General features: G+C 46.1%; 1 protein-coding gene across 1 annotated transcript in view; it reads right to left on the bottom strand.

Annotated features, from left to right (window-relative positions):
- LOC138254117 (endonuclease domain-containing 1 protein-like) overlaps positions 1–13828 on the bottom strand; it is a 127271-nt gene that overhangs the window by 27269 nt on the left and 86174 nt on the right. The window contains exon 2 of the mRNA XM_069205811.1: positions 11005–11300. Within this exon, the coding sequence (XP_069061912.1) occupies positions 11005–11300 (296 nt within the window). The remainder of the gene's footprint in view (positions 1–11004; positions 11301–13828) is intronic.

Here is a 13828-nt window from a genome sequence, read left to right as displayed (position 1 = left end):
TCCCCTTTGGTGGACGTATCCCTCTCGCCTTGGAGAGTCGTGCAGAAGTGTTTTCCTGCCGAAAGGACGCCAACAAGCCTTGCTAGGCGCAAATCGTGCGTTTGACGTTTTTGGACGCTGCTGGGGCCCAGGAGGGACCAGGAGGTCGCAAATTGGACCTGAAGAGAGAAGGGACGTCGAACAAGACAAAGAGTCCTCACTGAAGCAGGTAGCCACCGGAGAAGTGCCAGAAACAGGCACTACGAGGATGTGTGAAACGGTGCTCGCCGAAGTTGCACAACGGAGTCCCACGTCGCCGGAGACCAACTTAGAAAGTCGTGCAATGCAGGTTAGAGTGCCGTGGACCCAGGCTTGGCTGTGCACAAAGGATTTCTGCCGGAAGTGCACAGGGGCCGGAGTAGCTGCACAGTCGCGGTTCCCAGCAATGCAGCCCAGCGAGGTGAGGCAAGGACTTACCTCCACCAAACTTGGACTGAAGAGTCACTGGACTGTGGGTGTCACTTGGACAGAGTCGCTGGATTCGAGGGACCTCGCTCGTCGTGCTGAGAGGAGACCCAAAGGACCGGTAATGCAGCTTTTTGGTGCCTGCGGTTGCAGGGGGAAGATTCCGTCGACCCACGGGAGATTTCTTCGGAGCTTCTGGTGCAGAGAGGAGGCAGGCTACCCCCACAGCATGCACAAGCAGGAAAACAGTCGAGAAGGCGGCAGGATCAGCGTTACAGAGTTGCAGTAGTCGTCTTTGCTACTATGTTGCAGGTTTGCAGGCTTCCAGCGCGGTCAGCGGTCGATTCCTTATCAGAAGGTGAAGAGAGAGATGCAGAGGAACTCGGCTGAGCTCATGCATTCGTTATCTAAAGTTTCCCCAGAGACAGAGACCCTAAATAGCCAGAAAAGAGGGTTTGGCTACCTAGGAGAGAGGATAGGCTACTAACACCTGAAGGAGCCTATCAGCAGGAGTCTCTGACGTCACCTGGTGGCACTGGCCACTCAGAGCAGTCCAGTGTGCCAGCAGCACCTCTGTTTCCAAGATGGCAGAGGTCTGGAGCACACTGGAGGAGCTCTGGACACCTCCCAGGGGAGGTGCAGGTCAGGGGAGTGGTCACTCCCCTTTCCTTTGTCCAGTTTCGCGCCAGAGCAGGGGCTAAGGGGTCCCTGAACCGGTGTAGACTGGCTTATGCAGAATTGGGCACATCTGTGCCCAAGAAAGCATTTCCAGAGGCTGGGGGAGGCTACTCCTCCCCTGCCTTCACACCATTTTCCAAAGGGAGAGGGTGTCACACCCTCTCTCAGAGGAAGTTCTTTGTTCTGCCATCCTGGGCCAGGCCTGGCTGGACCCCAGGAGGGCAGATGCCTGTCTGAGGGGTTGGCAGCAGCAGCAGCTGCAGTGAAACCCCAGGAAGGGCAGTTTGGCAGTACTAGGGTCTGTGCTACAGACCACTGGGATCATGGGATTGTGCCAACTATGCCAGGATGGCATAGAGGAGGCAATTCCATGATCATAGACATGTTACATGGCCATATTCGGAGTTACCATTGTGAAGCTACATATAGGTAGTGACCTATATGTAGTGCACGTGTGTAATGGTGTCCCCGCACTCACAAAGTTCAGGGAATTGGCTCTGAACAATGTGGGGGCACCTTGGCTAGTGCCAGGGTGCCCTCACACTAAGTAACTTTGCACCTAACCTTTACCAGGTAAAGGTTAGACATATAGGTGACTTATAAGTTACTTAAGTGCAGTGTAAAATGGCTGTGAAATAACGTGGACGTTATTTCACTCAGGCTGCAGTGGCTGGCCTGTGTAAGAATTGTCAGAGCTCCCTATGGGTGGCAAAAGAAATGCTGCAGCCCATAGGGATCTCCTGGAACCCCAATACCCTGGGTACCTCAGTACCATATACTAGGGAATTATAAGGGTGTTCCAGTAAGCCAATGTAAATTGGTAAAAATGGTCACTAGCCTGTTAGTGACAATTTGGAAAGAAATGAGAGAGCATAACCACTGAGGTTCTGATTAGCAGAGCCTCAGTGAGACAGTTAGTCACTACACAGGTAACACATTCAGGCACACTTATGAGCACTGGGGCCCTGGGTTACCAGGGTCCCAGTGACACATACAACTAAAACAACATATATACAGTGAAAAATGGGGGTAACATGCCAGGCAAGATGGTACTTTCCTACACAACCCCCCCCCCAAACGAAGGACAATAAGACTAGCCATGAACTGATGAGTCTTCATTGTCTAAGTGGAAATATCTGGAGAGTCCATCTGCATTGGAGTGGGTACTCCCAGGTCTATGTTCCACTGTATAGTCCATTCCCTGTAGGGATATGGACCACCTCAACAATTTAGGATTTTCACCTTTCATTTGTTTTAGCCAAAGTAGAGGTTTGTGGTCTGTCTGAACAATGAAGTGAGTGCCAAACAGGTATGGCCTCAACTTCTTCAGAGCCCAGACCACAGCAAAGGCCTCCCTCTCAATGGCAGACCAACGCTTTTCTCTAGGGGTCAACCTCCTACTAATAAAAGCAACAGGTTGATCCTGGCCCTCAGAATTAAGTTGTGATAGGACTGCCCCTACTCCTAATTCAGATGCATCAGTTTGGACATAGAATTTTTTAGAGTAACAAGGGCTTTTCAGGACAGGTGCAGAGCACATGGCCTGCTTCAGCTCCTCAAAAGCTTTCTGACAGTTTGCTGTCCATAATACCTTTTTAGGCATTTTCTTGGATGTGAGGTCATTAAGAGGGGCTGCAATGGAGCCATAGTTCTTAATGAACCTCCTGTAATACCCAGTGAGGCCTAGGAAGGCTCTCACCTGAGTCTGAGTGGTAGAGGGAACCCAATCAATAATAGTTTGGATTTTCCCCTGAAGTGGTGCAATCTGTTCCCCACCAACAAGGTGTCCCAGATAATCCACCTTACCCTGCCCTATCTGCCACTTTGAAGCCTTGATAGTGAGGCCTGCCTTTTGCAGGGCCTCCAAAACTTTCCATAGGTGGACCAGGTGATCATCCCAGCTGGAGCTAAAGACAGCTATATCATCCAAATATGCTGCACTGAAAGCTTCCAGCCCTTGCAGGACTGTGTTCACCAACCTCTGAAAAGTGGCAGGTGCATTTTTCAAACCAAAAGGCATTACAGTAAACTGGTAATGTCCTCCAATGGTAGAAAATGCAGTCTTAGGTTTAGCATCTTCTGACAATTTGATCTGCCAATACCCTGCAGTCAAATCAAAAGTGCTTAGATACTTGGCAGATGCCAGTGTATCTATAAGCTCATCTGCCCTGGGTATAGGGTGAGCATCAGTTTTGGTTACCAAGTTGAGACCTCTATAATCTACACAAAATCGCATTTCCTTCTTTCCATCTTTAGAATTGGGTTTTGGTACCAGTACCACAGGAGAAGCCCATGGACTGTCAGAGTGCTCAACCACTCCTAGTTCCAACATTTTCTGAACTTCTTGCTTTATGCAGTCCCTGACATGGTCAGGCTGCCTATAGATCTTACTTTTGACAGGTAAACTGTCTCCAGTATCTATAGTGTGCTCACACCAAGAAGTGGTGCCTGGCACAGTAGAGAAGAGTTCTGAAAATTGTCCTAGGAGATTTATGCAATTGTCTTTCTGCTCAGCAGTAAGACAATCTGCCAAAACTACACCTTCCACAAGAGCATCTTGTTCTGTGGAAGAAAAGAGATCAGGTAGAGGATCACTGTCTTCTTCCTGTCCCTCATCTGTTGCCATGAGCAGGGTGAGATCAGCCCTGTCATAGTAGGGTTTCAGGCGGTTGACATGGAGCACCCTAAGGGGACTCCTGGCAGTGCCTAAGTCAACCAAGTAGGTGACTTCACCCTTCTTTTCAACAATTGTGTGGGGTCCACTCCATTTATCTTGGAGTGCTCTTGGGGCCACAGGCTCCAAGACCCACACTTTCTGCCCTGGTTGGTACTGAACCAAAACAGCCTTCTGATCATGCCATTGCTTCTGGAGCTCTTGGCTGGCCTGAAGGTTTTTACTGGCCTTTTTCATGTACTCAGCCATCCTTGATCTGAGGCCAAGTACATAATCAACAATATCCTGCTTAGGAGCTTTTAAAGGTTGTTCCCAACCCTCCTTTACAAGTGTGAGTGGACCCCTAACAGGGTGTCCAAAAAGAAGTTCAAAGGGGCTGAAGCCCACTCCTTTCTGGGGTACCTCCCTGTAGGCAAAAAGGAGGCATGGTAGAAGGATATCCCATCTCCTGCGGAGTTTTTCAGGGAGACCCATAATCATGCCTTTGAGAGTTTTATTAAATCTCTCCACCAGTCCATTTGTTTGTGGATGATAGGGTGTTGTGAACTTGTACCTTACACCACACTCCTTCCACGTGGCCTTTAAGTATGCAGACATGAAATTGCTTCCTCTGTCTGATACTACTTCCTTTGGGAAGCCCACCCTGGAAAATATTCCCAGGAGGGCCTTTGCCACTGCAGGTGCTGTAGTGGTCCTTAAAGGAATTGCTTCAGGATATCTTGTGGCATGGTCCACTACCACTAAGATAAACCTATTGCCTGAAGCAGTAGGAGGGTCAAGGGGGCCAACTATGTCAACCCCTACCCTTTCAAAGGGAACCCCAACCACAGGCAGTGGGATAAGGGGTGCCTTTGGAGTGCCACCTGTCTTGCCACTGGCTTGACAGGTTTCACAGGACTTACGAAATTCCTTTGTGTCCTCTGACATCCTAGGCCAATGAAACAGGGGAACAAGCCTGTCCCAAGTTTTCATTTGTCCTAGATGCCCAGCTAAGGGAATGTCATGTGCCAGTGTTAGGAGGAACTTTCTGTACTCCTGAGGAATCACTAATCTCCTGGCAGCTCCAGGTTTAGGATCCCTATGCTCAGTGTACAAGAGGTTGTCCTCCCAGTAAACTCTGTGAGAGTCACTGACATCCCCATTAGCCTGTTTGACAGCTTGCTGTCTGAGACCCTCTAATGTGGGACAGGTTTGCTGTGCCACACTCAGCTCCTCTCTGGCAGGCCCCCCTTCACCCAAAAGCTCAGCAGTGTCTGCTTCCAGCTCCTCTGGTGTAGGTTCTGCACAGGGAGGGAATTCTTCTTCCTCAGAATTAGAATCCACTGTAGAGGGAGGGATAGTAGGAAGTGGTTTGCTTCTACTAGCCCTAGCTTTAGGGAGCACTTGGTCCATTGTTCCAGGATCCAAGCTTCCCTGTCCTTTTTGCTTTTTGGCCTGAGCCCTTGTCAAAGCAAAAATATGCCCTGGGATGCCCAGCATTGCTGCATGGGCCTCCAACTCCACATCTGACCAAGCTGATGTCTCCAAATCATTCCCTAATAGACAGTCTACAGGTAAATCTGAAGCTACCACAACTTTCTTTGGACCAGTTACCCCCCCCCAGTTGAGATTTACAACAGCCATGGGGTGGCTTTGTGTTATGTTGTGAGCATCGGTTACTTGGTACTGGTGTCCAAGTATGTGTTGTTCAGGGTGCACCAGTTTCTCAATCACCATTGTGACACTGGCACCTGTGTCCCTGTAGGCCTGGACCTCAACACCATTTATTAGGGTTAGTTGCTTGTACTTCTCCAAGTTATGGGGGCAAGCAACCAAAGTGGCTAAATCAATAGCCCCTTCAGAGACTAAAGTAGCCTCTGTGGTCTCCCTAATTAGACCAACCCCAACTAAATTACCAAAAGTGAGCCCAGCTACTCCCTTGGATTGGCTATTAGTAGGTTTGCTCCCACCACCACTGCTATTAGTAGGGACACTAGGTGTAGCAGTAGGGGTTGTAGTGGTAGGAGCAGTGGTGCCTTTCTTTGGACAACTGGGATCTGTTGTCCAATGGCCTTTTATTTTACATAAATAGCACCATGGTTTCTTTTCCTTGTTCTGATTAAAGGAGGATTTGGACCCACCACCCCCACCAGAGTGTTTTTGTGGGCCTGATGAAGACTCATTTTTAGATTTGTCCCCACCCTTGTCAGAAGACTTACCATCCTTCTTTTTGTTGCCATCTTTGTCACCCCCTGTATAAACTTTTCTGTTCACTCTTGTTCTGACCCATTTGTCTGCCTTCTTTCCCAATTCTTGGGGAGAGGTCAGATCAGAGTCCACCAAGTACTGGTGCAACAAATCAGACACACAATTATTAAGAATATGCTCTCTCAGGATCAAGTTATACAGGCTGTCATAATCAGTAACTTTACTGCCATGTAACCACCCCTCCAGGGCCTTCACTGCCTGGTCAATGAAATCAACCCAGTCTTGTGAAGACTCCTTTTTGGTCTCTCTGAACTTTATCCTGTACTGTTCAGTGGTTAAGCCATAACCATCCAGGAGTGCATTCTTAAGAACTTGGAAATTATTAGCATCATTTTCTTTCACAGTAAGGAGCCTATCCCTACCTTTTCCACTAAATGATAGCCATAGGATAGCAGCCCACTGCCTTTGAGGGACATCCTGTACAACACAGGCCCTCTCAAGTGCAGCAAACCACTTGTTAATGTCATCCCCCTCCTTATAAGGGGGAACTATCTTGTGCAGATTCCTGGAATCATGCTCTTTTGCAGGATGACTATGGGGAATACTGCTGCTGCCACCATGGTTATCTAAACCCAACTTCTGTCTTTCCTTCTCTAATTCAAAAGACTGTCTATCCAAATCCAGCTGTTGCTTTTTTAGCTTCAGTCTGGTTTGTTCCACCCTCAACTTATTGAGTTCCCTCTCTAACATTCTGTCATCAGGGTTGGTGGGAGGGACATTTCTAGAAACAGAGCTATGATGGGAATGAACAGAAGGAGACCTGTCCCTTACAGAAGGCACCCTAACAGCTTGGTTTACAGAAACATTACTACCAGTATGGTGAGAATATATGCTTTTGCTATGATGTGAGACAACACTATTTCTCTGGTGTGGCTCATCATCATTACCATCTATGCTAGACTGTCTAGTAATGGGCAGGCTAGGAAGTTTCTTTCCTGAATCTTTTCCTGGGGGAGTCCCTGAATCAGATTGGGAACTATTAGGTACTTTTTCAACAGATGGGGCACCTATGGCCTTATCCTGTTCTCTATGCATGTTAAGTAACAGTTCCAAGGCAGGATTCTTCCCTACACTCAAACCTCTCTCTATACAGAGACTCCTTGCTCTTTTCCAGCTAAGGTTGTCATATGCAAGTTTGGACAGATCAACACTTTGGCCTGTGCCAGACATTTCTTAGAGAGAGTTAAAGTGATAGAAAGAGAGAAAAAAAGTTTTCAGAACTTTTTGGAAAGACAGAAAAAAGACTTTTTAAACTTTTAAGAACTTTTTGAAAGTTTAGGAGTACTTTTCAGCACTTAGAAAAGAGTGAAAAGAGTAAATGCAAAACTTTTTGGCTATGTGTATATACACTGACCTTGTTTTGTATATTTTTCTCTTATGAAAAGTACAATTACAAGAGTGGTAAGTAGTCTCAAGCACGTATCCCACCACTGCACAACCAATGTAGGAGGCTGGACTGGCTTGTAGTGAGTACCAAGGGGTACTTGCACCTTGCACCAGGCCCAGTTATCCCTTATTAGTGTATAGGGTGTCTAGCAGCTTAGGCTGATAGATAATGGTAGCTTAGCAGAGCAGCTTAGGCTGAACTAGGAGACGTGTGAAGCTACTACAGTACCACTTAGTGTCATATGCACAATATCATAAGAAAACACAATACACAGTTATACTAAAAATAAAGGTACTTTATTTTTATGACAATATGCCAAAGTATCTTAGAGTGTACCCTCAGTGAGAGGATAGGAAATATACACAAGATATATATACACAATAGCAAAAATATGCAGTATAGTCTTAGAAAACAGTGCAAACAATGTATAGTTACAATAGGATGCAATGGGGAAACATAGGGATAGGGGCAACACAAACCATATACTCCAAAAGTGGAATGCGAACCACGAATGGACCCCAAACCTATGTGACCTTGTAGAGGGTCGCTGGGACTATTAGAAAATAGTGAGAGTTAGAAAAATAACCCTCCCCAAGACCCTGAAAAGTGAGTGCAAAGTGCACTAAAGTTCCCGTAAGGACAAAGAAGTCGTGTTAGAGGAATAATGCAGGAAAGACACAAACCAGCAATGCAACAACTGTGGATTTCCAATCTAGGGTACCTGTGGAACAAGGGGACCAAGTCCAAAAGTCACAAGCAAGTCGGAGATGGGCAGATGCCCAGGAAATGCCAGCTGCGGGTGCAAAGAAGCTTCTACTGGACAGAAGAAGCTGAGGTTTCTGCAGGAACGAAAAGGGCTAGAGACTTCCCCTTTGGTGGACGTATCCCTCTCGCCTTGGAGAGTCGTGCAGAAGTGTTTTCCTGCCGAAAGGACGCCAACAAGCCTTGCTAGGCGCAAATCGTGCGTTTGACGTTTTTGGACGCTGCTGGGGCCCAGGAGGGACCAGGAGGTCGCAAATTGGACCTGAAGAGAGAGGGAACGTGGAACAAGACAAAGAGTCCTCACTGAAGCAGGTAGCAACCGGAGAAGTGCCAGAAACAGGCACTACGAGGATGTGTGAAACGGTGCTCGCCGAAGTTGCACAACGGAGTCCCACGTCGCCGGAGACCAACTTAGAAAGTCGTGCAATGCAGGTTAGAGTGCCGTGGACCCAGGCTTGGCTGTGCACAAAGGATTTCTGCCGGAAGTGCACAGGGGCCGGAGTAGCTGCACAGTCGCGGTTCCCAGCAATGCAGCCCAGCGAGGTGAGGCAAGGACTTACCTCCACCAAACTTGGACTGAAGAGTCACTGGACTGTGCGTGTCACTTGGACAGAGTCGCTGGATTCGAGGGACCTCGCTCGTCGTGCTGAGAGGAGACCCAAGGGACCGGTAATGCAGCTTTTTGGTGCCTGCGGTTGCAGGGGGAAGATTCCGTCGACCCACGGGAGATTTCTTCGGAGCTTCTGGTGCAGAGAGGAGGCAGGCTACCCCCACAGCATGCACAAGCAGGAAAACAGTCGAGAAGGCGGCAGGATCAGCATTACAGAGTTGCAGTAGTCGTCTTTGCTACTATGTTGCAGGTTTGCAGGCTTCCAGCGCGGTCAGCGGTCGATTCCTTATCAGAAGGTGAAGAGAGAGATGCAGAGGAACTCGGCTGAGCTCATGCATTCGTTATCTAAAGTTTCCCCAGAGACAGAGACCCTAAATAGCCAGAAAAGAGGGTTTGGCTACCTAGGAGAGAGGATAGGCTACTAACACCTGAAGGAGCCTATCAGCAGGAGTCTCTGACGTCACCTGGTGGCACTGGCCACTCAGAGCAGTCCAGTGTGCCAGCAGCACCTCTGTTTCCAAGATGGCAGAGGTCTGGAGCACACTGGAGGAGCTCTGGACACCTCCCAGGGGAGGTGCAGGTCAGGGGAGTGGTCACTCCCCTTTCCTTTGTCCAGTTTCGCGCCAGAGCAGGGGCTAAGGGGTCCCTGAACCGGTGTAGACTGGCTTATGCAGAATTGGGCACATCTGTGCCCAAGAAAGCATTTCCAGAGGCTGGGGGAGGCTACTCCTCCCCTGCCTTCACACCATTTTCCAAAGGGAGAGGGTGTCACACCCTCTCTCAGAGGAAGTTCTTTGTTCTGCCATCCTGGGCCAGGCCTGGCTGGACCCCAGGAGGGCAGATGCCTGTCTGAGGGGTTGGCAGCAGCAGCAGCTGCAGTGAAACCCCAGGAAGGGCAGTTTGGCAGTACTAGGGTCTGTGCTACAGACCACTGGGATCATGGGATTGTGCCAACTATGCCAGGATGGCATAGAGGAGGCAATTCCATGATCATAGACATGTTACATGGCCATATTCGGAGTTACCATTGTGAAGCTACATATAGGTAGTGACCTATATGTAGTGCACGTGTGTAATGGTGTCCCCGCACTCACAAAGTTCAGGGAATTGGCTCTGAACAATGTGGGGGCACCTTGGCTAGTGCCAGGGTGCCCTCACACTAAGTAACTTTGCACCTAACCTTTACCAGGTAAAGGTTAGACATATAGGTGACTTATAAGTTACTTAAGTGCAGTGTAAAATGGCTGTGAAATAACGTGGACGTTATTTCACTCAGGCTGCAGTGGCTGGCCTGTGTAAGAATTGTCAGAGCTCCCTATGGGTGGCAAAAGAAATGCTGCAGCCCATAGGGATCTCCTGGAACCCCAATACCCTGGGTACCTCAGTACCATATACTAGGGAATTATAAGGGTGTTCCAGTAAGCCAATGTAAATTGGTAAAAATGGTCACTAGCCTGTTAGTGACAATTTGGAAAGAAATGAGAGAGCATAACCACTGAGGTTCTGATTAGCAGAGCCTCAGTGAGACAGTTAGTCACTACACAGGTAACACATTCAGGCACACTTATGAGCACTGGGGCCCTGGGTTACCAGGGTCCCAGTGACACATACAACTAAAACAACATATATACAGTGAAAAATGGGGGTAACATGCCAGGCAAGATGGTACTTTCCTACATGTGTACACACACTGAACTTGTTTTGTATATTTTTCTCTTATGAAAAGTACAATGACAAGAGTGGTAAGTAGTCTCAAAGCACTTATCCCACCGCTGCACAACCAATGTAGGAGGCTGGACTGGCTTGTAGTGAGTACCAAGGGGTACTTGCACCTACTCTGCTAAGCTACCATTATCTATCAGCCTAAGCTGCTAGACACCCTATACACTAATAAGGGATAACTGGGCCTGGTGCAAGGTGCAAGTACCCCTTGGTACTCACTACAAGCCAGTCCAGCCTCCTACAACACCTACGACCTTTGCATGCATTCGCAATATTTTGGTAGTTGATATTTTGGCCACAATATTTGGTGGGTCGACATAAAACTCAAATTAAACACCACAATGGAAAGCATGTGCGTAAATCCTACATGTAAGGTACAGTACGTATTCAAAGAAAGTCACCAGAATCACCTGATTCAATGGGGTCAACAGAGTCTGGATCTGCAAACTGCCCAGCTAGATAATCAGATATGGTACCTACCTGAGGCTCTATCATCCATTCAGCTCTTTCAGCCACCCCTCGTTCGTAGATGTAAGCAGAGTAGAGTGGAATGAGAAGATCACGGTCATACATGGTGGCAAACCGATACTGTTTCTCATAGAATTGGCAAATCCGAGCTGAATTTTTAGGTACAATTCCAGAGGGCTCCGTGTCTTTGTAGAAAAACTCACGGCAATTTTGAAATGCGTTCGTGAAAACCTCTGCATTCCCCAGGGTGAGGCTGCACAAGATCACACCGAGCACATGAAGCAGACTCATGATGAAGTTGTCTCTCACTAAAAAACATTTAAAAAAAACTGGTTAGTTTTGAGAAGAAATTATTACCAGTGAGATTTTTCCATGGATGTATGAGTAGCAGGAGCTATTGCGAGCAGTTTTGTTATTGCTGGCATGATCAGACCACTAGGAACATCATTGCAGTAGCATGGCACAATCACTTAGGGTTGTATCATACAAAGGGCACTGCAAGTAAGTGTCCCCGATAGAGTACAAGTAACTGCATCAAATACACTCACTGGTTACTCTCCAGCTTCTCTACACATTAAACATCACAAGAACACATCAACACCAGTGTTCAACACCAGTGGTCTACATACAGTGGCTGCTGAGGGTCAAACGTTATAGTTCTAAATACACCACTGCATATCTTATCCCTTAACAAGACGGACAAATATATTATTTTTTATAAAGGCAAGCTAATAGATGTCTTGAATAAGAAAACATTATGCACCTTCTTGTTTTCTTAACTCACAAAATCACCAACCTTTATAGCAACACCTTTAACACTTTTTGCTTACATTTATTGAACTCAAAAGCAAGACCTTTGTTCTCTAAAGTTTTCAAAACGCCCCAAAGCTTCATATCATCATCTAACATTGTTTTACCCATGACTAAGATGTCATCCTGAAAATACATCACTCCATTCACACCTTCCAAAAAGTTACTCATCAGTCAGAACATTGCTAATGCCCAAGCAAGACCGAATCACCCTCTCACAAACTGGATATATCCGACAGGCAAGGCATACTGAAAGTTGTAAATCTACTATCCACAGGCAGTGGAACCTGATGGTATGCAGACTTTAAGTCTATGGTGGAAAACCATTGAACTCCTTTCGTGACAGATATTTCATGTATTCTTGGTACTGGGCATTGATCTACCAATCTTAACCCCACAGTTGGTACATATTGCCACGAGAGGAGACACCCATTCTGTAGACTCCACAAGATCTATGACACCATTCTTTACCAGGTTTTTTAAATTCTGCTGTAATCTCTTCCCTGGTAACAATGGAGTATGCCTCACCTGATGTATACATGGGTTGGCATCGAATTTCAAAACAATTTTGTGAAACAAATAGTTTAACAGGCCTGTATTTCCAGGGAAAACATTAGGAAATTCATCAAATAGAACAAATATTTATTTCATTTCATGTGTGCCAAGAATTCATTAAATTTAGCGGCGCCTGATGAGAAATAAGTATTTGTATGATAAATGAGCTGTGTAAATCCACAAGGAGTCCAGAATATTAAATCGTCATAGTTGTAGCAAATGTCCAAAAGAACAAATCCTTTTAAGTAGATCCAGGTAACATGAATTATTAACACATAAAAAATGTCTGTTCAAATCTGAGTACAAATACCTTGTCAAATCCTGCATCCCGATATTCCTCTGCTGTGCACAAAATATGTATTTTACGCTCTGACTTTACACCAAGTGTCTCCAACCAGTCAATTGCGAGCTAACAGTAGCTCAAAGACACCTTCAGAGTAGCTCACAGCCTTGAGTGTATTTTTAAATAAGCATAATCATTTTTAAATAAGCACAGAATCACATTTTCCCCTTAAAGTTATGGGAAAGTTGTGTTTATTTTACAATATTATCTTCAGGTTATAGATAGCTGGCCCTGTTAATGAGCAGTGCGGGAGTCAGATTTTTGACTTGAGGGCACCGAGGAAAAGAACTGAAGCACTGAGGTATTTAAATCTTAAATAAAGATCCTTGTATGCTATAGTGAGAACAAAATGATGTTTCTGAATGCTTTTAATTGGAATACAATTAAAATGAAGTGTTAAGTTAATTATTAAGTTAACTCTTGATTTGAATTTTCTCCCATTTCAAAGAGTCACATTTACAAACAGCAGACCTCTTGCTCCCAGTGACCAGTACACACTGTGCCATTTTTACAGCTGGAAAATACAGTCCTTTATTTAAATGGGAGAAATTTAAAGTGAAGAAAAATATTTATATGAAACATAGAGTCCTTTCGTTTCAAATACTTTATTCAGCTCAGAAAAGCCATAAAAGACATAATCAATTGTATACACCATGATCAAAAATATAAATATAAATTGCAGAATCAATATAAAAACATATTGCAAAAGTCAATAACATTTGCGGATTCAAATAGCATCACTTATAAAATTTAGCACAGCCTGAATCGTCCCTTCGCTACCCAAGTCATGTAAATAAGAATAGGCAAGGTGGCTGGACCTAATGCACGTAGGCAGGCTTACAGTGCATAGAAACCTTCACCTGAGTGCAGTCTAAAGTTACAAAAAAGGACAAAGTGCAGAGTGCTTTGGCGTGATCTGCCATCGCAACAGCATGGCGGGAGTTTCTTAAACCAAGGCCCGTATTTATACTCTGTTTGCGCCGCATTTGCGTCATGTAAGTTTGCATTGTTTCTGTGTCAGAATATGACGCAAAGGCGGCGCAAACAAAGTATAAATATGGGCCCAAGTGCCTTGATTGGGAAATGCTAATAAAAAGTGTATGGACATTAGACGGAGTCTAGTAAGTA

The sequence above is a fragment of the Pleurodeles waltl genome, chromosome 1_1 (assembly GCF_031143425.1).
Source record: "Pleurodeles waltl isolate 20211129_DDA chromosome 1_1, aPleWal1.hap1.20221129, whole genome shotgun sequence".
Taxonomy (NCBI): domain Eukaryota; kingdom Metazoa; phylum Chordata; class Amphibia; order Caudata; family Salamandridae; genus Pleurodeles; species Pleurodeles waltl.
Note: the sequence above shows the minus strand (reverse complement) of the source record. Positions and strands in the feature narration are given on the sequence as shown.